General features: G+C 40.3%; 2 protein-coding genes across 3 annotated transcripts in view; one reads left to right on the top strand and one right to left on the bottom strand.

Annotated features, from left to right (window-relative positions):
• The window catches only part of LOC118334673 (WW domain-containing adapter protein with coiled-coil-like), an 11411-nt gene extending 4573 nt beyond the window's left edge, over positions 1-6838 (bottom strand). For both annotated transcript variants that reach the window (XM_035670700.1, XM_035670699.1), the window contains exons 1-7: positions 6482-6838; positions 6023-6056; positions 4774-4963; positions 3634-3725; positions 1652-1767; positions 1339-1436; positions 863-1141 (exon numbers count right to left, since the gene is read on the bottom strand). In XM_035670700.1, coding sequence (XP_035526593.1) covers positions 863-1141; positions 1339-1436; positions 1652-1767; positions 3634-3725; positions 4774-4963; positions 6023-6056; positions 6482-6522 — 850 coding nt within the window. In that variant the 5' untranslated portion in view covers positions 6523-6838. The remainder of the gene's footprint in view (positions 1-862; positions 1142-1338; positions 1437-1651; positions 1768-3633; positions 3726-4773; positions 4964-6022; positions 6057-6481) is intronic.
• A 1657-nt stretch (positions 6839-8495) lies between these two features.
• Positions 8496-27545, top strand: LOC118334815 (MAGUK p55 subfamily member 7-like). Its single transcript, XM_035670886.1, has 17 exons — positions 8496-8510; positions 10351-10428; positions 11850-11930; positions 14601-14735; positions 16775-16856; positions 17008-17093; positions 18013-18090; positions 18750-18946; positions 19067-19125; positions 19338-19349; positions 19830-19874; positions 22808-22981; positions 24746-24826; positions 24912-25005; positions 25166-25274; positions 26123-26266; positions 27273-27545. Exons 1-17 carry the CDS (start codon positions 8496-8498, stop codon positions 27501-27503), a joined length of 1701 nt encoding a protein of 566 aa, XP_035526779.1. The 3' UTR covers positions 27504-27545.
• The last annotated feature ends 418 nt before the right edge of the window (positions 27546-27963 follow it).

Consider the following 27963-nt stretch of genomic DNA (forward strand, 5'->3'; position numbering starts at 1 on the left):
GGGGGGGGGGGGTTAAACATCGAGCACACACATGTATGTCAAGTTCACACAGAATAGGAAGACATCCATCATAAATGACAAGCGTCCAGGTTAGGAACAGCAAAATCCAGTCACCCATCGATGACAGGATTAAAACACACACGGATAAGGGATGGAAACATATTGTACAAGCAGGACTAGATCCACAAGCTACTGTATTGGTGTGAATATAAGACGCTCTCCCTTTTTCCAACACCTGTTTTGGACTTTTTAAAGCTATAATGCACTCTTGCACTAAAGTTTCCCTCAGACGCTATTAATCCGTGGAGCAGAGAGTTGTCTGTGGCAGCAGTAATTCTGGGCTGCTTGACAAATGATTCAATCCACAGTCTGATTCTGCACTGAAGACGTCGCTCGTCATTAATTCATTTCCTCTGTGGCACCTAAACACGTTACACAGGAGCCTTCAGAAAGTCCTGCAGAGGAAACTTTTTTAGGGCCAACTTGAAACGACACTATAAAAAGACCTGAAAACACTTGCTAGCTTAGCAACAGCAAGGCTACAAACAACCCATAATGCACCACTCTCTGTAGGAGGTGCTGCCAACTCCATTCAAAAGGAATATCAGTGTATTTTCATAAAGCTTATATTCAGGCTAATACACTTGGTGGCCCCAGTGTTAAGCAGAGCCATGAACTAGCAGTGTTAGTTCAATGCAGTAGCCACTAGTGTGGTGTGTTATTTGTTACACAGGATCGAGCACAACAGGTCTTATTAAAGCCACTATGTGCAGGTGACCCCGGTAATACTATCAACAAAGACACTATGGCAGACTGTGGAAGAAGCGTCATCTGGTGTTTCTTTGATCTTTTGTGCCCTCACCCTCATTGAGCTTGGCCATGTCCATGCTGCCGTTGTTCATCTGCAGAGTGGCCTGCAGCGCTGGGAGGAGCTGGTGCAGGAGGGCGGGGTCCTGCAGCAGCGCTGGTGACGGGGACTGGACAGACTGGGGCCCCTGCCCCGAAGAGGAGGACGAGGAGGAGGACATGGCGGAGGGGGTGGAACCTAAAGCGCCGGCAGCAGAGTTCAAGCTCTGAGAAGAAGAGGAAGAGGAGGAATGGCCGGAGTTGGATGTTGTGGACTGGTCCCCTGATGTGGTCTCTGTGGAGACGAGTGGAGCAGGAGAATACAGTATTACTTTACACAATATATATATTGAGTAAATATGTGCAGCAGACAAGTACATTACAATAAAAAACACTCCATGATGTTTATCCAGAAAATGATCAACATGACGACTATTAAAAAAAACTTGTAATATCATAAATACTTAGGTTTTATAATTAAAACATATTTACTTGTTGTGGCTTTGTCCTGCAAGGCCTCTTGTCTGTAATCCATGTCCCTGGGGAAACTGTTGGTCGCCATCTTGACTGAGTCTTTCTGTCGTTGCTCTCTGATGCAGATTAAGCAGAAAGCAACAGTGACAATGTGCAGGACGCAGGCTGCAGTTAGACTCTGAGCTAATGATATTCCACTGAGCCCGGTGCACTGTTTGACCTTGTAATGTGCGACTCTGCATGAGAATGAGATCTCCAATGCTGTTTCAGGTTAAAAATGGAATAGTCTTTCAATGTACTTATGTTGGTAAAGTCATTTAAGTGGACTTGCCTCTCCAACAGGTCCTTGGGCTTCTCCCATTGGGAGACCTCAGTTCTACAGTTATAGTAGTACTTCTTGCCAGAGGAGCTGATGTGTTCTGTCCAGTCATCTGCTGGGTCCTGGTGCTGAGAGATGGGAAATTATGACAAGTTAAAGAGTGCCACTGACAACATTTATTAGGCAAAAAAAAAGGTAAATAAAAAGTTATAAAGTCTGTCTGGATGTCCTCCTTTCGCTGACAAGAGACACACTGCTAATGTCGACACAAATGGTTCAACATTTTGAAAGCAGTGCTTACACAGTTGCCATTTTATCCACCATTTTGTCCGTAAATGTCACAGGTAACACTAAACCGTAATGCTCCCGTACAGCAGATCAAAGCAATGCTTACGGATCCTCTACATGTAAGCTACTCTGTCTGTCCACTTGCCATTTCCAAGACTGAGTGACAGCTGCACACTTCATTTGTGCCAACTGAGACGTTTCACTGAGTGCAAGGCTTTTTCCCCCGTGCCTTTGACCTCATAGCCTATTTCCAATGAACTGAACAATACATACACGCCTCAACTTGTGACTAATGGACTGAACGACTGGTATTTTTTACTTGAACCATTCCATCCCTATTTCATACTGTATGGAAGTGAATGGACATTAGCAAAAATGCATTTAAAAATCTGAAGCACTACAGCACAGTTTGGAAAATAGTCAGAAGCAATGGTATGGTTATGATCTGCAGGTAAATGGACTAAAACACGCACAAATACTGGGGTGTTCCTCCACGGATAATGTTATGATTTCAAAATATGTGAATGAGTACACTTAACATAAGTCTATGTTCCTTCAGTAGGTGAGCATCCCTCACTTTCCATTCTTAATAATGGATAAGGGCTTTTCAGTCTGGATGGGAACTGCTATGTTTATTATTAATGGCTGCGTATATATTGACAAATCCAGTCATTACAACAACTTCGGGAGGAAAATGTAGTTTCCCTAATCCTGTTTTTTCCTATTTAAAATTACAAAAACTGCCCCCTTAACACATTATTTGATGCTTTCTCTCTTGAGAAAAGCAAATTAGATGGCCTTAAGATAAATGTAGACAGCACTAGTAATAAAACATTATAGCAGTGTCTTCTATTACTACAAACAAAAGAGTTTTTGTTTGATTTTACATTTACCACTGGGGGGAGGGGGCAGTTTTTGACAACTGCAGACCCACAAAAAAAATGGACAGTTATTTTTGCATTAGCTGAGGGCTAATCGAACAGTTCTGGGCTTGTGAACATCAATGTAGAGCAGAGCAGGACAGACGGGCATAACTATCTAATATATATATGTAAAACATAATAGTTCATTATTAATAATTAATCTTGCTAAATCTGAACTGTACAGCACCCACGTCTCTTTCTGTGTTCCTCTGCTGATGTGTTTTCCTCTCATCTCTCTCTCTCTCTCTCTCTCTCTCTCTCTCTCTCTCTCATGTGTGCACATACAAGTTTACATTAGTAAACACTTTGTTTTGTTGACCTTACAGGACGCTGACTGTTACATGTGCACCGCTCTACACTTAACTCATTTCAAAATGTTCAAAACGTATAACAGTATACATCAACACCATCAGTTTACTATACCACGTAAACCTAGATGGTCTGTATTCATTATGCTGATAAACCAACGTCAGTCAGTGTCATGGTAAATATTGAGTATAACGCCTTATTGCTTAGTCCAACCAGTGACATGTGATTAGATAATTTAATCTCTTTAACAAGAAAGTCTACAATCTAATCAGACAATCTACTCTATACAGGGTGTCTGTTACATAAATATGATGAATCAATCATGCCCTGTTGTTGAGACAAAAATGTCTGCACACACAAATGGAGAGATGTCTCTACATAATGCCCCGCATACCATGTTCCAAATAGCGTGACGGCAATTTTTACAGGAAATGCTGAGGGTATATAATCAGATATTGTTGGACAACTTCTTACCCTGTCTGCAGGCTTGCTCTGAGTCGCATGCGAGTCGGAGCCATGGTGGGAGCTGTTGTTCTGAGAGTTCTCCTGAGGAGAGCCGCTGGTCCCTGCAACACAGCCATTTATCAAGTCACAGAAAATACACAATGTTCTGCAGAGGACTGAATCTTCAGTGGGGATGGGGATCGAGACCCGCTTCTATAAGGACCCGGTTCCAAATGGCTACAAGTCCTCACATAAATCGATTACTAAAAATCATCTATGCAAATTCTTTGCATCAAGGCTTCGTTTAATCCGTATAACTATATACAACCATGCAGCGCACTGTGTTTGCGCAGATGATTGTTGCTGTCGCGTTTTAGAGAGTTGCAAAGACGAGACCAGAGAAAACAACAGAAAGTTAAGGATCATTTCAAGCAGAAACAAAATGAAAACTGTTGTAAAAACTGAACTAGCCTAGCACAATAACAACAACTACAAGTCATTGTTTATCCTGGGATCAAATGAAAAGAGAAAACAAGATCAATCATCTGATCGTATGCGGCTTCCATCATTAGGGAAACTGCACTTGGAGTTGATTGACATTGTGGCATCTACACCCAGTTAATCAGTTGTCTCGCTCCAACAGATTGGTACTCTCGAAAATGGTATCAATACCAATAAAAACGAACGATCCCCATCCCTAATCCTCAGCTGCCAAATGAGAAACACTTTGGTTGTGGCTGTTTTAGGTTGGCTTTAACTACATTTGAGCAGTAATGGCTATATTGTGATCTGAAGGCAGTCAGATGGCAAAATAATCTAAATCTTTCCATCTTTCTCTCCATGACAGTTTCTATATTAATGTTTTGCTTTTCATCAAACTCTGCACGCACTCAAAAGTCACATGGGTTGACATATGACTGAATTTTATGTCAGAGATCAAACTAAAGAAGAATGCTAAAATTAACCGTGGAGACATTGATATCCATTAGATGACTCTGTATTTGTCATTTAACAGCATCACTCACAGTAAGCTGAGGCTGACAGCTGTTAGTCTGCCTGCAGCCACAAGCGTCTAATGCAGGAACGAGATGCTGCCTGTTTCTTTATAACAACCTTTAAGACAGAACTTAAAATTGCATGCATGTGTAAGACCACCAGATCCGGGCTTACCATTTTTCCCTCTAACTGTGTGAGAGGTTTTTGCCTTGCCATGTCCTGCGCCGTCTCCATGTCTACTGACAGGACTTTCGTCCGAGCGCCGCAGCATCTTGTAAGGGGGCGTAGGGTCCGATGAGCCATCACGCACCTTGTCGTAACGGTGAAGGCTGCTGGACTGGCTCTTTGGCTGAGATTTATGGGTCTAGATTGAATAAAGCACGGCAGAAAGACTTGGATGTGGATGTGCTCAAGGTTACACTGATGTCATTTTCCCCACGCAGCTCATACCATCATTACATTTTCTGGAAAATAGCGCATTAAGCAAGCTTCGAGGATTAAGTGCAACACCACTCAGATAAATACCACAGTGAAAACAGAACTGATGAGCTCAAAAATGAATAAATTCCAGCTCAGAGTGGGAGTGGTTGAATGAAACACAGAATATTTTGACTCATGGAGCATGAGATGTTTTGATTCAACTAGATACTGTCACACATTTTTGCTTCCAAAAGAAACATATCTGTTACATAGTATATTAGCTTTAGCATTAAAATAGCTTCTTCAACGGCAAGGGTTTGCTCAATTTATTATTATTATTAATATATAATATATTATTTGTTTTATCATTTAGTAGTAAATTGTATTCTAACCTCAAGAGTTGAACTACATCATTACACATATGGATTCTGTTTTATATAAACTCCAAAACTGTGGCTGTCTAGTTTTTGTAATATTTTCCAAATTTTGTTTAAATAATATTACCAGTGTGAGATGTGCCTTTTTTAAATTAATACATTACAATTTGAGTGTACAGCCAATCTTTCCTGCCTTACATTGACTGAATGTAGCCATTTAAAAACTACATTCAGCTACACTGACGCACTAATGTATTGAATTTAAGTGTAAAATGTAGCCAGCTTCATAAGGACATTACACAAACTGCCACAGCAGTATGTCCTATGGGAAGTTGTGTAGCAGCCATGTGGATTAATGTAAATAAGAAATGTTAGAGTTTATTTTGTTCCACAGTATCATTAATGTTATTGGAAGTTTAACTGGGGCTGTGTTAGTGAGATCTGCCTCACAGCACAGATTGGAAAACATAGCTAATTTTAATTATGGATGGCCTCTCCTAAATCACCATTTGAACATTTGAGTTGACCATTTTAATGGAAAAACTCTGTATTACACCTCGATTAGCTAACGTTACGTTAGTGGAGAGTATTGACAGGAGACTGATCACAGATCGAACATGTCATACCTGATAGGATTGTGAATCCCTTCTGTCGTTGCACCTGTGAAGACACATAAAACAAACGATATCATTAGACATTTAGCTCTTTACGGTTAGGTTTCTAAGCTTAGCAACACACTTTGAACATATTTAGCTAATTAGCTGCCGTTAGCCAAGTTAGCTCGTTTCGCCACCTTAGCAACAGCTGTTTGCTCATCGTGTCACTAGTAGAAAATAACCGATAATGTTCAAGATGTATCGTACATAATATAATTTATACGCGGGGTTTACCACGTACATGTTAGTTAGCTAGCGTTGATTAGCCAAATTACAGGAATAGCTAATTGCAGGCGAAGTGTGAACGCTAGCCGATAGCACTGGTAGCTCAACGGACACACGCAAACACGAATAACCAGCGCACGAATATAAAAAACGCGTCAACCCTGAGCATTGTTCGCTAAATGTTAACGTCTGTGCTTGATTTACCCATCGCTGACTCTTGCTGGTTTCCTTGCATACATCACCATCAAGGCCGTGGTGATGTATGTGTGTGTGTGAGGGGGAACCGTGGCCTCCTGTCTGTCTGTCTGCTCTCACACTTCTCTTTTCTTCTGCTTCCTGATATCTACTCTCTCTCTCTCTCTCTCTATCCGGCCACACTGGTACCTACAAGCCGTGCACCGAGCACCAGCACTGCATAGCGGGTGGTCTTTGTTAAAAACCACCCTCAGTGCATCCTCTGGCATGTAGTTACGGTAGGCGCTTGGCTTGGCCGATATACGCTAAGCGAAAAGCAGCAGTCAGGAGGAAACGGAGAAGACGGACTTCTCGGTAATGTTTAGCTAGGAAATGGATTTCCGGTGTCACCTTTCAAAATATAAGTGCAGTTATCGAATATATAAATTTAGTAAATAATTTGTTTGTTAACTTGTTTTACCTTTATACTGTACTGTACATCGCCGTAATGTTACAGTCAAACTCAGGACGAAATAGACAAAAATAAGGAAAATCCGCTGTAACAATGCCACAGTTTAAAAGGATAAGCATCTTGTCTGTGCCGGGTAGGTATTATTGAGTAGAGCTGTCATCGTTGGAAAATACGGAAAATAATACTAACGTTAGTTAGTTATGACAAGTCGTTTCCAATTAAGGAAACTTCCTTGTACGCAGATTATATCAAGTCATATTTTACGTTAAATTCACAAATAATTCGTGTTATAACGAATAAAGAACGGAAATATGTTTGTTTTTTTAAATAAAATGCAGGAAGAAGTGGCAACCAGACTTGCCGTTATTACTTTTTTTTTTATCATTTTATAGCAATATCACCTTATCATGTCCAAGCAGAACGATACAAACTACACGCCCTTGTTATAAAAACTAATGTGAGATATTTTCTTCCCACTGTGGCAGTTTGAACACAGATTGCGCTGTTATTTTGAAATAAGTAGCTTCATTTCCGGTATTAGCCTAGCTGTCTCTGGATAACGTGACGCAGCTGAAAACGAAGCTAGATGGTGCTGTGTACTCCTCCTACGAGTTCACATCTCGTTGGCTGGCCATTTTCTGTGACACACCCACGGTCTATCGGCTAGTCTGGTCTGTTGTCTTCACACATTAATACCAGAGAGACTTTGCCCTCCTTGAACAGCACTACCTTTTTCTCCTGGAGACTTTCATTGGTTTGTGTATAAAGAGGCTGTAACTAATGTAACTCTGGTTCTCTGGTCAGTGCAAGCATAACATTTCTTGTATTTCTGCATTTATTCCACACTAGACCATATATTGTGGTCCCATAAGTGTACATTTTCGGTAAGCCTCCCCCACAGAGAGGTCAGAGGTCAGGGTGATAGAGCAGCTTCTGTACTGGATAAGTATTCATCATTGCCCTGCGCAGGCTCATGCCCCTTATATAGACTTGAACCCAATGAATCGGGGTAATTGGATTTATACTGGGACATGCATCACCCAAAATCACCCCTCCTGTGATTGTTGAGGCTGATGCACTCCCCTTAATACATACCTTGGTTTTAGTTGTTACCTTAAAACCATGAACACCCATGTATTGTGAGACCAGAGAGAGAGGTGTGAAATTGGTCTTTTGTAGAGAAGAAAAATGAAATAAAGAGAGCACTGGAATATGAAACTGACCTCAGATTTAGTTCAAATCAGTGTGGATGCACTCAGAGTCATATGTGGGAAGTGGACACCCCATGCTCTTTGATTGCTGTATTGATTTCCCGCTGGCATGATTTAGGTCAGACCTGACACATATTGACTAGATAAGAGACTGTCTCTTTTACAATCCGGCCAGTCGAACACTATACAGCCTCTCTCTACAAGTGGAGGTTCAAATGCAGCTCATACTCTTTAGATATTAAGCGATATGGCCTGCCTGAACCGGGCCTAATGGAGTGGACAGTCTCTGGTGAGTGCAGTTTAAGTTCTGCTTGGTTGTGCTGGTTTCCTCGACTTAAGATGTGTTGGTGTGGACATCAACATGTGTATAACGCTCGTAATCTGTAAGGTCCAAACTGGTTTCATTTTTGCAAAATATTTAAATTTATTATCATCTTAAAATATTGTGTGGATATTGTGTTTCTCCAGCCATGCTGATTGAGGGATACTGGAATATATTTCTTTACAGGCCTAAATTCTGTTATCTAACGAGTGCGTTTCTGTTGAACCGATCCTCAGGATTTGTTTATCTTAGTTAAATTATCTTAAATGAATCCAAATCACAATATGAGAGAAAGTAAACATGAATTAATTTGAGCAGAGGGCGTCCAGTACTGTGAGTTTTGTTTTCATCTTTTGTTTGAGGTTATTTGAGGTAATATCAAGTTTAATGTCATAAAAAAGAACTGACTAATAGTTATTGACATAGCTGTGTGGTTAGTGGAACAGTGTATTACTGTAATGTTGAAATATCTTATACCAACATTAGGGGGCAGTAATATCTCATAAGAAGCATCTTTTACATACCATGTGAAAAAAATGCATTTCTTTCCTTTCTCTAATAATTTCTCTTTTTCTGTCACACTGGTTTCCATCTTGGCTGATAGAAACAAAGGAAATCTGGAGCAACTAACCGAGTATGAATATAAGGGTTTTAATATTTGTTGAATTTTTCTGTTCTTCTCTCAGAGTGAGGAGGATGCTGAGCCGAACAGAACACAGAGGTATGTCCAAAGTGTAGCAGGTTAACACATTAATGTTCTTTTCACCTCGCTTACCCTGCCTTTATAGATAAAATACTCGTGCATAACTGGAAAATAAAAGCAGTTAATCTTTTAAAAGCATCACACCGTCCATTTAACATTTGACCTCGCTCTTTGGGTTCTTGACCTCACCTCATAACATTCAAAACAGGCACTGTAAATTAATAACAGGTGCAGGCGGAGTGCTTATTGACGTGTGTGTGTGTGTGTGTGTGTGTGTGTGTGTGTGTGTTGTTGTGTTGTGTTGTGAAATTGCGTGGGCTCGTGTCCGTGCTTCCTCCGCAGGCCGTGTCTTAGGCTGCTTGTTCATCATGGATGTCATGGAACAGAGTCTAAAATACTAGACAGATGAGGAGGACTACAGGTTTCTCCCCACTAGCTAATGCTGATGGAGAAGAACTTCACCTGCTTCTTTAAGGGTGAACCACACCTGTGGTTAGTGATTCGTGCTTGTTTTCCCCACTCATTTCGTGTGCAGCATCTGTTTTTAAAGCCTTGTTAAGAGCTTTTGTCTGCGGTTAAAACACAGAGGTGGTTTTAAATACTCTCCTACTTTTTTTTAGTGTATATATTAATACCAGTATTAAGAATACTCCACTGCAGGTAGTCCTGCATTTGAATTGTTACTTAAGTAAAAGACAGAAGTTTATCAGGAAAAATACTTAAATTTCTGTTCTATGTTAGTACTATATCAGGAAGAATGGTATAGTTCCTGTCAGTGTTAGATTATTATATATTATAATAATTATTATTATTAATGCAATAATATGGAAGTGGCACTTGCAGCTGGTCGGGGTGTAGCTACATTTAACTTTTTTTGCAGTACATAATGATATAACAATGTATCATATTTTATTAGTTTAATATTTATTAATAATATTAAACAATTTTATTTAAGATGGTGAGAGACTTAGTGTGGAAAATATTTAGTAACTAGTAAGTCAAGTACAAGTACAGAAAAATTATAATTTAATGAATGAACTTAAAGTAGTAAAGTACCTGGAAAATTCAGTTTCACTTAAACTGATGCTTTAAATCTTAACATTTACTATTTGGATTAGTACTAACAGTAGAAGTTGCAGTAAGTGTATTTTACTGCAGAGGAAACCTTTATTATGATACTTTTCCTGACAGATCCACGAGCGACTGAAGCGTTTTGAGAAGCGAAGCCCCATCCCCGTCCAAGAGCACGCAGCAAGTCTGGCCTCAGACGTAAGCATCTCTCCCCAAACATCTTTTGCAGATAGACACGCTGCTGAGGATGGCAGTTTGACAGCAGAGGGAGCGGGGAAGGTTTTTCATTGTTCAAATTGTTCCCTCTGATATACAGATGACTTTCCTGTCACACAGAAGCATGAGTGGAACGTACATTCCTTCCTATGAGCACTGAATTATGAAATGTTATCTCAAAACTCTGTCACCTTGGATATTAGCGCCTGAAAAGCTGTTTGACAGCAGATATCATTTTGTATCTGTATGCCAGGAGTTAGGTCACTGAGGACAGTGAAAGGCTGCTAAAATCATTTTGTGTGTAGTCTAATGTTTCGTGTTGGAGGAATACAATTAATTTCAGATTTAAGATGAATTGACGGAGAGCACTCCCACTACGGTTGTGACTCAAAACAGCACGACCAGTCTCTATTCTCTTCTGATGTGCATCATATTATATATACCAGTCCTCTTCATTCCTGTTGCCAACCCATCATTCCTATATTTCCATTTCATCCCACTACCCTTTTTGTACCATTTTGATGCGTTCCACCTTCATTTCCTGATTTCCCCCCTCTTGTTCCTTACAAGGATGTTCTTTTTACACTTTTCCCTTACTCTATGCTTCCATCTTTTCTTCTCTCCATCCCCAAACCACACTCTCCTTCCATTATCTCTATTCTTCCCCTTTCTCTCCATTTGCTTTCCTTTATCTTCTCCCTGCTGTATACCCTACATATTGTAATTCCTGCCATGTTTCCATACTGTCTATCTACCCCTATCCTCTCCCCCACACTCCTCTCCATCTCCTTCTCTTCACTCCCTTTGCCTCAGATTCGGTTCGACAGCCACTCTCCGCCTGGCTTAAATCATCAGGACCTACTGGAAGGGCCAAACCATGGGTCTGTTTCCCCTCAGAGAGGCTTCTGTTTGCTCACAGTGGAAACTAATGACCTTCATGCATTGTGTCTCTGGAGTGTGCCTCGACATCTTGAAGCAGTAGAAGTCATTACAGTAATATGCTTGACAAGACGGGCGACTGCACACAGTCACTCTCCGCCTCTCCACTTGCTGCTGACGGTCAAGGCTGTTCTGTTTTAGCTGTCGCCGCAGCTGTCGTGTAGCCTTGAACATTCGGGACCTTTTTTCCAACAGTGGCTAAAAGACACAAACCAAAACAGGAACACAGACAAATAGTTAACATCAAGAAGAGAAAAGCAAAGCGCCATATGAAAGTGCAGAAATGAGGACAGTACTGATGATGTGTCACTGCAGTTAAATTCCATCTATCTGCTCATTTCTCTGTCTCTCTTGGCTAGTACAGCGTAGACTTCAGTAAAACTCACCCAGGCCATGATATAAATGCATACCTCTAATTATAAAAAATATATCCTGCCTCTCCTTGTCTTTTTCTCTGCTTCCAGTTGGCAGAGGAGCTGATATACCAAGGCTGGAGCGATGAAGTCAAAGAACTTGTTGCCCTCTTTTCCAAACCCCACTTTAAGGTGAAGAGTATTTCTTTCCATGGTGATGTGTTCCTGTAACTTCACACATGTGTGTCAATCCACCAGCCAGATCCTTTGACCACTCAAATCACATCATTTCTACCAAAAAAATACACCACTCAAAGACATTTAAAAAAACATATCGGCAAATACACGTTTGCTTTCTTGCCCAGAGTTAGCAGAGAGATTGATACCACTCTTGACCTGTATGATAAATATGAAGCTACAATCAGCAGACACTTAGCTTAGCTTAGCTTAGCTTAGCACTAAGACTAGAAATAGAGGGAAGCAACAAGCCTGGCTTGTCCGGGTCAAAAAGACAGAAAATACTCTAGTGTAAAAAGAATCTGCTCTGTTTCACTTACTTGCTGAGAGTTAGACGAGAAGGTCGATACTTCTCTCATATAATCATTAAATATGAAACTACAGCCAGGGAACCATTTAATTTAGCTCAAGGATTCAGAGCACACACAAACAGCTAGCTTAGCTCTATCTACAAGTTTAAAAAAAAAAACAGCTTCAGGGAGGAAAAACCACAATTTGTAAATTTCACACTTTGGTTTTTCTATGAAATAAACACGTCAGATGTTAATTAGTGGAATTTAGAGGTCCCAAAAGGCAGATATTATTATCTTTGGACAGAGCCAGACTAATGTTCCACCCTGTTTCCTGTCTTTATTCTATTTAATCTAACATAACATATTGCTCTTTTTATCTAACTCTGGGCAAGAAAGCAAATACATGTATTTCCCAACATGTTGAACAATTCCCTCAAGCGTCTTCTCAATCTCTGTAGTACTGCACACGCACACATAAACATGCTTCAAACTGTGCAAGAGTTCAGTTTTCTATCACTGAAGCGCATCCTGTAATTACCACTCACATGGACCATTTATGAAGCAAGAATGTAATTCACTCGGAAGATGATGTTTTGCTTCCTTCTACTTCAGTGCCCCAATGGATCATTAAAAATAAAAGAAACCTACTCATGAATGGTGTGATTACATGTTCAGTCTTTTTTCTTAACATAGCCAACACTATAACTGTAATCTGACAAACTAATTTCCATGCAGTCATGCTTCATCTGAGCTATTCTGATGCTTTTTAGGAGACTGCACACTTGCATGCACATCAAAAGGCGTGTAGTATTTTGTTTCCTGTATTTGGCTCTTATGTGGGTCACACAAATTGACAAATTAATCCAACTGTAAATTTTATTCAAATTAATTTCACCTCATCATTCTGCCCACTGAGAGGTGCTGACATCTATTAACCACACTGGCATTGAAGCTAATCTACTCCCTAGTTATGTTTATTAGTGTTCACTCACGTAGGGACCCAGACTACTCAAATGCATGTTTCCTTATTTTAGATCTGCTGACAGCAATATTTCAGACACACACACACACAGAGTATGGTTTTCCAGTGAGCTGTAGAAGTCATGGCTTTCCTTAATGAGGAGCTGAGGCCAGCCGAGAACTAACGGGTTGTTTAAACAGTCTTAATGACCTGTTTGTTCTTGGCCCTAACGCAGGAGCTCACACATACTTACGAGAGACTTAAGGTATAATATTCTGTAAATGAATGTTTGTTTTTTGAAAACCTGTCTCTGAAAGTGGCCAGAGACACATTGCTCACGCGTTGGCAGCTTCTGAGCAGAGCAACTGCTGATGGACACGGGGATAACAAGTAGACTAACTGACAGATGGATTGGCTGATTGTTAAAATTGAGTTGATGAGCAGATGTTTTCCCCCTCTTCTCATTCTTTCTTATTACAGAAAATTCCCTTTTTTTGGAATTATACTTTGTGCAGGCTCACAGTGAGAGATTAACGTTTATCCAGAATATTGTTTTTCTGCAAACAAACCTGGAGTTTGAACACTGCCAAAGTTAACAAAGAATGAACTTAAATGAACTGAACTGTCTGGGCATTGATAGTGAGTCATATATCAATTCACAGTCCTGTATTGGAAAAGGAGTTTGTGTCATGTTTGAGCTGAGCCAGTATGGCTGCAGGCAGAGGCACTGTTGGTAGTGCGGGGGGTTGCTTTCAGGTGGCCCACAGGCTGGCGGTTCATTCCAAACTAAATCAAATTTGGCATGTTGGCACGGGCAAAACTGAAGTTTTGTAACCAAGAAGAAAGTGCTGTGTTTGGATTCAGTCGCTGTAGTGAGTGCAGACAGGCCAACCAAACTCGCTGGAATTTTTGCACAGTCTCATTCACCACCCAGTCACCTTTAATTAGTCAACAGGGATTGGTTGCATTTTTGTTTGAGTACCTTTTAACCTTGCAATTACATTTGAATATCTCTAGCCTAACAACTTAGTCTATAAATGTTGGTCTAAACCTGCACTGGTTAAACTAGTGACAGTGGTTCTTCAGGTATGCTTTCATCCAAAATGGATGCCATTAAATGAACAGACTTTTGCAATGATTATGCTGGCCTTTGTTCACATTGCCAAATTCGACAGCTTGACAGCCAACCTTGCCAATTTCCATTGTGTTTGGAGTGTACTGCTGGCCTTAGACAGTGCCATTTTTTCTATAAAAAGTGAGACTTATTAGATGAGACTAACCAATGCCACATCTGTTTACAGCAGCTAGAATTCAAAGTGACTTACCTGAATGCAGATCGGCACCTTCACTGCCTTTCTGTTTCCTTTACAGAGTCTCCTGTCGGTTCATGATGCTGTAGCTCAGAGAGACTTTGAGCCTACTCTGCCACCAATACCTGATGACGTACTGGAGGAGGATGAGGACTCAGTCAAAATTGTCAGTCTGGTCAAAACCAAAGAGCCCCTGGTCAGTAAACAGGCATTCATGTTTCAAAGGTCGAGGTAAAAAAAAAAAAAAAAAAAAGATTGATATGGTACTACTTTTATGTCTATGGGCTAAATGTGCAGCTAAAGCCAGCAGGCCATTAGCTTAGCTTAGCATAAAGACTGGAAACAGCTAGCCTGTCTCTGTTTTTTTCATGTTCTCAATACTACTGGAATGAGACATAACATTACAACATAACATCTTTATGCTAAGCGAACCTAACCACCTGCTGGCAAAAGCTGCATATTTATTTGTAGTGTACAGACAGGGGCATGGTATCAATCTTATCATGTAACTCTTGGCAAGAAAGCTAATAACCATATTTCTAACTGTTCCTTTAAAAGCCGTAGCAGGAGTATAAAGACTGTAATTATCACTGAAAAGAGCTCATTTCTTCAGTTGTTACACATGATGACCCAGAAATAGTTTAGTTTGCGCTACAACATAAACATTGTTGACAACCATGTAACAGGGAGACTGCACTTAAACATTTGTAATTTGTCCATCCACAATATCTGACATACACATGCAGCTCAAAGCAATAAACTTATCCCAGGAACTGCGACTAAATTTATGTCATGTTGTCAAACACCGTGACTGCTAAAGTCACGTATGCCAAGGTGTAGCAGCAGGACTGCAGCCCCTGGAATCCTGCAGCAGTATGGATCCCCTTTGTGTCTGGCCTGCTGCTCACTTTCCTCTAAACAGGAATTTACAGAGTCAATTCTTCCACATCTCTGTTGCCATATATCTGCTGTGACGCACAACATTATTTCAGCATTGTTGTGTGTGTTTGTGTGTGCTTATTTACACATTCGTAAATGTGCAGTATATACGCTGCAAAACTGCACAACAGCCGCATTGAGTATTAAAATGGATTGGGATAATTTCTCTGCTGTTTCTGATGTAAACCAACTTGTTTCAAGGTCTTTAATCATAGCTCATTTTCTTGATACTACCGGAATGATCTGCCTTAGTCCACCTTCTTCCAAGCCATTGTCACTTATTTCTGGAAATTTCCTGGATCAAGTGAAACTGGACTGAAAATGGATAAAAGTACAAAGAGCGCAAAAGCTTTGCCAAGGCCACAAAATCCTCTAAATTTGTTATTTTAATAATATAAAAAAATCTGAATTTTTTTGATCTGTATCTGGATCATGGTCTCCATAAAATACATACAATGATGGACAGTTGTGGGGTACATGTGCCAGATTTCTTTCCACTCAAGTAGGTCCAGTAGTTCATTAGAAAATAGCACAAATGTTCAAAAACACCCTCACACACAAAGTTAAAATTCCTTTAAAACTATTTCCTGGACGCACTTAAAAAAATTAAGCATTTGTTTCTTAGCCTGTGGCCTTACTTTACCATGTAGCAACTTTTTGATATATCCTTCTAACTAAAAGATAAACAAACAGCAGCCAAAAAAATAAACCCCTATGGCTGAGAGGAGTTTAATAATTTCTAAAGGAAAATATGGTTTTAGGAGTAAATATAATAATAATTTACTTAATGATGGACAGTTTTTGCAGTGTGTGTATACTTGTGTGTTAGTGGTTGAGCTTTCAGGGGGGATGAATAATAAAAAACATACTTTTGTATTGATCCCAAAACTAGATTGGAGGGGGACTGACCTTTTTCTGACACGGTCTCTTTGATCGATCCAGCATGTTCCCGTTTTCCAGACAACAGGGTTACACCCGAGCGTGAGCTGATTGTAGTCAACTACATAAGATGCTCTTTCCATTGCGATTTGCTCCACATCAGTAACATCTGTTGAAAATAATGCTGATTTGGATAACCTTTTCCAGCGCTTTGTGTGTTACATGAAGGCAGCCGGCTAAATAGTCCCATCCTGATACAAAAAACCTTCCCTGGAATGAAGTGAATCTAAATAAGAATCTTGTCTGGACTGTAATAAAATCAACATGTTATTTTCACAGTCCACCGCTTGACCTCTTTGCCTCTGTTTGTCTTCTGTTTGTCCATCCACCTTTCATTCACTAATAACCATCTTCAAGGGGGCAACAATTAAGAAGGATAAATCCACTGGGGCGATTGTTGTGGCGAGGATCATGAGAGGAGGAGCAGCTGATAAAAGCGGTAAGTTGATAAACTCTACAGTTTTGTCCACTCTGCATTTCCTTGTATCTTTCCATTATGTTGTATTATTTTGATGATGCATAGTAAATATAAATGTTACAGAGAGGAGCATGTGGTATACATTTCCATATATATTTCCTACACTTTGAAGGCCTGATCCATGAAGGAGATGAGCTGAAAGAGGTGAATGGAGTCCCACTGGAGCACAGGAAACCGAAGGAAGTCCTTTCTCTTCTGGTTAGTCTTACCACCTCATTGGATGTCTCTGTTTGCTTCTCTCCTCTTGCTCTCACCTTTTCCTTTCTTCTTTTCAATGTTGTCGCTTATAGGATAAGGCTGATATAGTTGTCTTATCGTCAACAAATCTCTTGAGAAGAACAGTCAGTCCCTCAGCCAATACCTTTCAACTTCTCTATCATGTCTGTGGCTCTCAGCTCCGAACCTTTATGTTAGTATTGAAGGCTTAAAACATTAAAAACAGGTCACTACATATAAATATACTTATACTTAAGTTATTCCCTAAAATAGCTGGGCACTGTAGTTTTTATCAAATGCTACTCAAATTAAGTAAATAATTCATTTGTTTTGGACTATTTCCTGCTGTTGTTGTATACATACTCGATGCACTATTGAGCATGTACAGGAGCAGGATTGTGTATTTTGGATTGATTCGAAATTAACTACAGTGCCCATGTTCATGATGTCCCCCAGTGCAACGCTGTGGATCATTGATTGTTAAAATAGTTTTTGGACAACAATGGAGCTCTATGGGACAGAGGATATGTCAGGCCTTGGCTGCACAGACAGTCCTTGTTAGTAGAATCTGTTTTCTTTTCTTTTTTTGGGGGGGGGGGATTTGTTGACAGGAAGAAAACAGCCTTACCCTGTAAAAGAATATGAAGCTTCAGCCAGGAGACCTCAAATAGGGGAAAACAGCTAGCTAAACCCCCCCCCCAACCAACTAATAGTCATTTTCCCCTGGTTCCAGTCTTTATAATAAGCTAAGCTAATTGGCTGGTGGGTGTAGCTTCATATTTACTATACAGACATGAGAGTAGTATCAACCTTCTCATTTAACTCTCGGCAAGAAAGAAAATAAGAAGTTTTAATATTTTCCCCAAAATATAAACTGCTTCTTGCAACTGTTCTTGCACAGGCTCGTTCTCAGGGTGAAGTTCGATTCAAAATCATTCCTGCCTCCTCTAAGGAAGAAATGTCATCAAATAAGAAGAAGGTACAGTAAATATTAACAACACATATTCCGTGCTGTGTGTACTTTACGTTAGCATGCAATCTGCTGCACGGAGAAAGCTGCCCACCTGGTTTCAGTAAAAAGAGATGAAATCAGTGGTATCTTGTGTGTTTGGTTATATTTTGTGTTTTTGCCACAATGCTGTCACTGCAGCAGTGCGTTGTCAAAAACTAAATTCAAATCAGACAGTCAAGGATAAGACACTCGCGAACTTCACTACAATTTATTTCATTAAGCATTCATCACATGTGCTGAGCTGCATCAACTCAATTTAAAATTAACAATGAATCCATACACTCCTTATGTGGAAAAGTTCCACAATCCTCTTTGTTTAGGAAGAATTCTAGGTCATTACCACCACATACATGGAGTGGATGTCCAAGCTGGAAACTGTTAGAGCAGGGAGCATTTGTAAAGGATTAAGACAAATTATTTTCTATGATCATGGTAATTTCTCAAAAATGACACCAACATATGTGAAAAAGCCCCAGATGAAGATGTTCATTGCCAGGATACAAAGGAAGTTCACAAAGCTGCAGTAGGAGAGGAGAAGAATGAATTAATGGATAAGATGTGTATTTTCCTTGGTCACCTGTTTGTCTTTTTGTAGGCAAAAACATTAAATGATTTTCTTTCCTCAGCTGTTTTTGCGGGTTCTTTTTGACTATGATCCTGACGAGGATCCCGCTGTTCCGTGCAAGGATGCAGCTGTAGCCTTTAAAAGGGGCGACGTCCTCCAGATTGTCAGCATGGAGGATGACACATGGTGGCAGGCCTGTCACCTCGGGGACAGCAGCACTCGGGCAGGGCTCATCCCCTCGCAGCAGCTCCATGAGAGGTTGTCATTTTATGCTTTTTAGTCAATAGCAAAATGTTGACTCACTTGAGAGCATATCTATAAGCCTTTTTTAATGAAGTCCTTTTTTGATTCAGCCTTGTTTTATTTGGCTTTCTACAGGAGAGTTGCGCTACAGCGACCAAAAGCGCTGTTCAAGCCTCGACGAGTCAAACCTCCAGGTGATGAGCCCACGCTTACCCATAAAAACCCCACACCTGAAAAGAATAAAACCTTTTAACACTTTCCAATAAACATATTGGAGCTTCTTTTAGTGCAAAGCTGAGAGGTGACAGGTCATGTCTGAAGCTCACGGTCAAGGTCATGGTCATGGTTGAGCTCTGCTGCCCTCCTGTTGTACTCACTGCTTTTGTTTTCTCCACATGCTCCACAGATGAGGCGGAAGGTACTGTCTGTTTGAATTTACTGTTTGAAAACTACCTTCAGCATATTTTACATGATATGTTACACATTTATACTTTAGGCTTTGGTTTGGGGTTTTTAAAGATTTAAAGGGGTGAATTATCCAAAAATAATAATCGTGTAATGATCCCTGTACCACATTTCCAAAATAGAGAGGATTCTGTTAAATGTTCCTTTGTTGTAACTAAGCACGTTTAAAGTATCTGGCCTGCTGTAATGTGCTAGTTTTTCACGAGCAATCACTTTGTAAGAGTAAGGTAGTTATTAATATTTCTAAATTGTGGATATCATTTCTAAATAAAACTATTATTAGAATTTCCAAAGCAAAATATTAGGACATTTGGGTCAGAACATACGCTAATATTTGGAGTATGAAATTTCAGAGCAATGCACATATCATCCCCTTGTGGTTAGCGTCCACCATTTCCTCACTCTTTCCTCTTCTGTCTTCCTGTTTTTCCAGTCGTGGAGGATGTAGACTACGGAGCTATAACAGGGATCCACATTGGTGAGATGTTTGACTTTTCAAATCCCACTGACACTGGAAAAGGGACCAGTGTGATGAAAGACAATACAACACACATATATTGAATGTCAGCGGTGGCAGAAGTACTCCCAAGTGTGGACATACTATATTTTAAATAAAAGCCATGCATTCAAAACTCAAGTTTAAAGGTCCAGTTTGTAGGATTTAGTGGCAGTAGGTGCAGAGAGTTGCAACTCCCTTGTTTCACTCTCCCCTTCCAAGTGCGAAGGAGAAACTACGGTGGTCATGAAAAACAAATGCCTCTCTCTAGTGCCAGTGTTTAGTTTGTCCTTCCTGGGTTACAAAATATGATGGAGTATGGCAGACTCTATGGAAGGTGACCTGATTCCTACATTCATGTGATCATACGCTAATGAAAACATACCTATGTATTATATTCCATTTCTGCCAATAGATCCTGAGAAATGTTACACACTAGACCTTTAAGTAAATGTACAAAAGTATTTGCATAAAATATACTTCAATTCCAAAAGTATGCTGAATGTCCCAATGTCCCAATATATTTCTGCATTATTAATCCGAATCTGTAAAGTAACTGGTAACTAAAGTTATCAGATAAATGCAAGCATCAAATGGAAGTAAAGTACAAGCACCTCAATCTACTTTCATACAGTACTTGAGTAAATGTACTTAGTTTCTTTCTACCACTATTGAATAGATATTGAGCTTAGCAATAAAACTAGATAGAGAAAAAACAGCAACTAAAGGAGATCCTGGTTATATTTTCAGAACAAACCAGTTCATATGATGATGTAGTTTTGTGGTTTGGAGATTTGTGGGAGAGGACTGGAACAGCAAATGTGGTTTTAGCCTTCCCATTTATCCCATTTGTCTTGATCTCATGGATTGGATATGATGTGCTTGATATAATGTGTGTGCATACAGTATGAGCAGTGTAGGATGTTCATATGGGGCATGCACTCAAGGCTGATTGTAAAAAGGCTCCTTTACGTCTGTACAAGGCAAGGTAATTACAGATGTTGCATTATATCAGTTTTAAGAGTCATGTGCATTTAATAATCTGCATTTCATCTTATCTCAGGCCAGCTTCCACCTGAGGACGTGCGGTTCAGACTCTGTGTTTCCTCTTTGTCTGGCATGTAAGCCTTTATGCTGCACGACCAAATGACTTCATGCAGAGTAATCATAGGAGAGAGTGAGTGAAAGAGAAGGGAAATAGTGGAATACTATGTGTAGATACACGAGTCATTAAAGTCAGTAAAGGCATTGTGAAGAAGAGAAAAACAGGCCAACAGCTTGTACATAGAGGGCCTTCACTGACTGTGTTTTTAATATTGTCTGTGGTTATCTGTCTGGTTACAAGTAATAGTTTAACATTGTGCGAAATACTTTCTGCCTTCTAATATAAAAGAAGTTAATTAAAATCCCTCTCATAACTACCAAACTCCGATATTGTATGTGACTTATTAATGGATATTAGAGTGGTATCAATTTTGGTAAAACTGCATTATAAAATACCACTTTAGCACCCTAAATGGACTCAGTGTGACTATGATGCTTTATACTGAAAACTGCCGGTTGTGGCTCATATCATTTAATCTTGACATTTTATATGTGCTGCATGTCATCGCTCTCTACTCAGTCTTATCTCTACTCTCACCCTTACTTCATACTGTCTAGTGAAGCATAAATGTCTTGTAGCATTTCCAAAAAAGAACTAAGGTTTTATGGCTGAGAGCATTTTCAATTACAGATGAGAATTTCACTGCCAGAATTACTTAAGATTGACAATTACATAATGCTTCACTCTAGACCTTATTTCATTGTAGGAAATAAGATTTCTCTTTTGCTGTGTAACATTGGTTCATACAGTATGTATTACCCCTTCACATTTCTGAGTGAAATCATCAGTTTAAATTCCATGTAAACAAAAGTTTGAAATTTCTACTCATAGTGCCATGTTTCTTAGAATGAAGCCCGGAGAGGAAATGGACAGATATGCTTACAAAGTGAAATTACAGCTGACGTCAAAGAAAGCCTGGCAACATCACTTAGGAGCAGTTAACATCATGAAAAAGAGCGAGCCTGCCAAGCCAGGCTAGACCACAGTCGCATGGCAGACGCTGGCTGTCAGACAGCCTACAAGCGGCGCGTGACTGACTGAGTTGTTGTCTCTTGACGGAGATTTGTGCTGTTTAGGGTGTGCTTGACACCAGAGTTTGGGTGGAAGTGTTGATGGTTTGTTAAATGGTGCTGTACTCTTTCATTCCTACTGTAGCTTTCCCTTCTGCTGCGGCCCTTGTTGTCATCTGGGTATCACTGGTGCTTTTTAACAGTGCTTAAAAGTTCTAGTGTTCACACTTTTAATCAAGTGGAGTCCAACTTTGACTTTGCACTTGCTTTACAAACCACTTTAGCCTCTTTCAGCTTATCATTTTGGTTTTACGGCCCACAACTTTTTTGGTTAACTGTTCTCATCAACCTCATTTTCAGCCATAGCAGGCAACTGTTATTAGAGAAAAAGCTTTAAAACTGTATGCCCCACTGTATGCTACCTACCCATGGTAAAATGGCAGACAGAGAAAGTTAGCAACTAGCTAGAGTCAGATATTTTTTCAGGAACTGGTGGAGGCTAAAAGGAGAGTATATAATAGACTTACATGACTGAGACTTACACAGAAATGTGACTCCAAATGACTGCTAATGTTGTTCTGCTTCTTTGGGATGTGTAAATTAGTTGGGGACTGTTTCTTAACACATTCACCATACCAACTTTATAAGCCAATAATGTGCCAGGTATTGTGTTGTGCTGTATTTAAGTGGCCAAAAAATGAATTAACGCAGGTTTTAGGACTGTCATATTGAGGACGTCCTCCTGCTAGGTTTTCAGAAACACACCTGGCAGGTCTGAGGACTTTCTCTCTCTTTTCCAGCTGGTTTAAGAAGGAGTTTTCGACTTGGGAGAAAGAGCAGTTGGGCCAGAGAAGTGGCTCGCTCCAGGAGGTGGAGCACAGGGGTACACGGCTCCGTTCGACCCCCTACCTACATAGAGGTGATCCCCTATTACAAAGACCCCAAGGACAGACACCGTCTGGTCGTTCTGGTTGGTACGTATGAGCTGAACGTACAGCTGTGTAAAGAAGCGGGCAAGTTCCTATCTTGTTTGGAAAGAAACACAATGCCAAAAGCTTGTACATGTTTGTAACATTGCTATATAGCTCATGTTATAAAGCTTATAACACTGTAGTCACTGTGTGGTGATGTGCACAGTAATGCACATTGTCTTCTGTTTTATATTATCCCACTGCCTTTTTTGTCCATATAAAAAATCTAAATAACGTGATCCCATTCACTAAAAGGACAATATTATTGAAGCTGTTGTTGATCAAAAGAAAAAGTAATGCATTGATGAAGATTTATGTTCCCACTCTTGAGTGCAAGAACAATTCTTTCCCATCAGACCCATGTAAACACTGTCAGAAAAGTCCAAGTCAGAATATATTGTGTTCTCTTAAGTTACCTAGTGGCCCACCCCAGATCCACTTCTCTGCCAATCCTGCAGGCCTGCTCTATGTATTTTTCAGCTATATCTCTCCCCAGGGAATCTTACATTGAGCCCCGCTGAAGGTCTTTTTAATGTCATATTACGATACAACTGTAGGTCATCTGTGACCGAGGGAAATCGAAGAAAGAAGAGAAGAGGAGAGACGGAAGATGAGAGAAAGAAAATTGAAAGGCAGAGAGGAGAGAAACACAATGAACTGAAGAGGTGTAAAAACAAAACCAGCTAGAGAAGAGACAAATGATAGATAGATGTAGAGAAAAGGATGAGTGGATTGTGAATAAGATCCCTCATAATGTCAGCCAAGTGCTCCATCATCAAACTAGAACAGTTAAGACAGCTTGGATTTAGATTTAGACCTCTTTAATTGAGTTGGAGCTTACCCCGACTCTGGATTACGTTTTACTGTCTGCTGTGAAGGCTCTTCATTGACCGGAGGTCATCATTAAGAATATATAGCTTATTGGCAATGAGAGTTATAGACAGGAAAACCAAAACCTGGATCACAAAAACAGCACCAGCTGGATAACGTTTGACCAGGTTGGAAATATATCCTTTTTTGTTTGCATTGCAAATGCACTTTGAATGAAACAATAGACCGTTATGCCCCGGGAAAGTTGGTGAAAGTGACTGCCAGCCACTCTAAGCCCTACAGATCATGTAACTCTTGAAAAAAAAAGGTTAGAAGAAAGTAGCCTGATGATGCTCCTCTCCAGTTCTGTGCAGCAGCTGTGAAAGACATCAGCAGTGTAAGAGTGGAGAGTCTATAAACTTGATATTTTGTAATGTATCGAGCTCATGCAACGCTGTGATGGAAAAGGCAGGTATGTCAGGAATCCTACTTTGAGACGGCGCTCCATTAGAGTCTGATGCAATATGGGGCTGAAGAAACCTGCTTTAGAAAAGAAAAAGAGAAAATCCCAGATGCTGCAGCATGTGTGTGTGCTTCATCCTGTGCATCCTACACTATAATGACACTGATACTGTGTGGCTTTGCAGATGTCACATTTAGATGTGATGCTATGGATTTTCCAGAGGGTATAGGAGCCTCTGGTGTACGATAGAAAGACACAGGCAGAGAAAAAGAGCGAGGCTGGTTAGAGAATCATTTTCAGACTGAAATCAGTATGAAATCAGAGCTCTGTCTGTCTGACTCTCTCACTCCCTTTCTCCTTCTCTGATGATAAAGACAGATGTGTCACCAGATCACTAAACCTATTTGATGTTGGACTTGTCGTGAGGAAAACATTAGTACACACTGATATGAATACCCATGTACAAAACACAGTGTTTTGATCTTTGTCTCCAGGGCCCAACGGCGTCGGCGTTAATGAACTGAAGAGGAGGCTCTTGATATCCGACCCTGACCACTATGGCGTCACTGTACCGCGTAAGACAGACATCACCTTTACCTCCTGCACACACATCTCATCTTTTTCAAGCTGTCGTCAGCCTTCTGTCCTGTTCTCTTTCAGACACCACACGTGAGAAGAGAAGGCAGGAGAATGAAGGGGTGGATTATCACTTTGTATCAATTCACATGTTTGAAGAGGACATTCTCAATCATAGGTACTGTCTATGCAGATGTCGCTCCTGAGGTTTCCTTTCCCATGGTGTTAAAAATAGTCCCATTTACCCTCCCTTTCCACGAGAGTGATGTCCACCATTTCTATTGCTATTTGATTACCATTTTATACTGTGCCCTGTCTGTGTCTGTCCCTGTTTCTAGGTTTATTGAATATGGGAAATACAATGGACATTACTATGGAACAAGTCTAGACTCTGTGCACAGAGTGATGGCTGAGGGCAAGGTGTGCCTCCTGGATGTGCACCCTAGTGTGAGTATTATACCATCAAAAAAAAATTTTCTGTCTCTGGTTAAACTGGTGCTGAATACTAACACAAACAATTGTGACGGTTGCCTTTTCAGTAATGACTGTCAATGTTTAAATAATATTGAAGTTTCCTAGGGCCTGTTTTTGACAACTACAGGGTTTAATTCCTGGCAGTGGCGCCCACCGTCAAACACTTAATTGGCAGCGTTTGCATTGTGGGAAACCAGTGAGGGATCACATGCTACTGGTTTGTTAGGGTACCTGTGCAGAGGAGGGATGGCACAAACATCCATGTGTTACAACCTGCTAATGAAGGTCCCTGCAAACAAGTAGGGACCGGTGACTCCATGTGTATCAGAAGAAGCACATACTGTAGCAGTCTTCAATTAGTCAACAGGGGGAATTAGCAGTTACAAGTACTCTGATACATGAAGTGATTTTCATTTTAGGCTGTTAATTTGCTGCACATTATTGCCTGTACATGAAATACAGTTTGGAAAGTAATTTATCTTGGTTCAAACCAATCATTTAAATAATCAATTTTACTAATCATCTACACAGAACTGCCATAGTCATTTGCAACATTTAAGACGATTCACATTTAGTTTAAGAGCTCTTACAAGTGTTCCCTGTGCCACGTTTGAAATAATACTAGTAGACTCACACCATGTGTAGATCTCAAGAGGGAATTTTCTGTGTTTTCATGCCGAAGACTGATTGAACCAATGGGCCAATCTTCTGAAATCTTGTTTTATTCTTTTATTGTGTGTTGAGACAACATATTGTACCAATATAGTAATACTTACTTCTCTACCTTCATCTAACCTCGTGTTTTGTCTTTGTCACCACAGAAAATTAAGCATGTGTACACATCTGAATTCAAACCATACGTGGTGTTCGTGAAGCCCCCACGTATAGAGGAGCTACGCCTCACCAGACGGAGAACTAAATTCCTCTGCGGCGAAGAAGACAAGAACTCAGTCAGGATCTTTTCAGTAAGAGACACTATAACATAAACAGGCAAAACACATCAGGTATATGTGTGTAAAGTCAGGTGCTTGTTCCATGTCTTGTAACATGCAGGGCGGTGTGAGGGCAAACACCCTCCTAGCCTTAATTCTCCCTTACTCATGTGGACACCTTGCATTACACATGGTTGACCCTGTGGTTTGCGTTTAAGAGACGTTTAAGAGACAGGGGGAGTTACAGCTGCTTGGTGGGTGGCTTCTTGTTCCATAACGTATAGGTGAGTACATTTTGTCCGGAAGCTGGCGGGTTACATCTTGTGTGTACATGAGATGGATTGAAATAATGACTAAAAGAGGGCGGAATTCATTTTTTATGTTGCTATGGTTGGTTTGTGTTCACTTGTCTCAAAGTGGGAGCATATATGTATTTAAGACATGACAAAAAGATGCTAGGTCACTTTCATAATCCCCATCTGGCTTCTCATTCACTGTTTGACCCTAGCTGCCCATGTTGGACCTTATTAAACCCACAAGGTCACACACCTGTGTTGCAGCCTGGGTGGAGGTTGCCCATTGCCAAGCACCACAGCCCTTATGTAGTCCAAGCATATCTTATAGTGCTGCTTTCAACTCATACTACAGCTTTTGTGAAAAGGCCTCTTATCCTTTACTCTCAGCACGTAACGATGTGCTACGCCTCGGTCTGTATAGTTGAGTGGTCATGGGGATCCGTTCCATGTCCTGTTACGTTACAGTATGTGCAGATTATTGTAGAACTGTTTCTCTAAAGATGTTTTTTGTCACCATATGGCCAGGCTTTAGCCTTCCATCAACCGTATTTGTCAGATTAACAATGAAATCATCATTAATCAGTTCTTTTTAAGTGTTCCTTTAATATGCAGATTCTTTTCATCTTTTGCTTGATGGTTAATCAAAGGCCACACAATTCAAACAACGAAAAGAAAAGCTGAATAGAGCTGAATGTAGCATCTTGTTACTAGATTTCATTTACCCAGGTGTTCTCTTGCCACAGGAGGAGGATTTTGAGGACATGATTGACTTGGCTGAGACCATGGAGAGGCAGTGCGGTCACTTGTTTGACAAGGTGATTGTTAATGGCGATATTGCGGTGGCGTTCAGAGAGCTGAAGGCAGACCTCAAGAAGGTAGAAGAGGCAGAAGTCCAGTGGATTCCTGCAGAGTGGATTTGCTCCTCACCAACAAAAGCACGGAGAAGTTGTGGTCACTTAGACAGCTGGATTTGAACATTGAACTCACAAAGAAAGAAAAAAGAAAAGAAGGACAAAATAATTGTATGTACAAGTTTTAATTTTTGTCATATTTTAAATATTTTTCCATTTGTAAACAAGTCCTGTGATTACCACAGTTTTCCATACTGTCCCTTAGTGTGTATCTAATTAGGCAAACAGAATCCATCTCTCTCTCCCTCCGTCTGTCTCAGAGCCAGTTTTTCTGTTGGCATTTGGCTGAAGAAACGTCGGCTCGCAGGACACAGAAGAAGAAGACGAAGAAAAAAAGAAAACTCTCCAGAGCTTGTGGCTAAGTGTAATCTTTCCCTGCCAAGTCGCAAACATCAGCATGTAATTATTCTGACAGCTGCTGCACTTCAATTAACTGTAATGTACACCAGAGAAATATTATTAGTAGCAGTCAGGGAGACATTTTGCCAACAACATGCTGTACAAAATAAGGACACAAACAAGA

This window comes from Morone saxatilis, unplaced genomic scaffold, assembly GCF_004916995.1.
Source record: "Morone saxatilis isolate NCDOM2014 unplaced genomic scaffold, NCSU_SB_2.0 Contig23, whole genome shotgun sequence".
Lineage (NCBI taxonomy): Eukaryota > Metazoa > Chordata > Actinopteri > Moronidae > Morone > Morone saxatilis.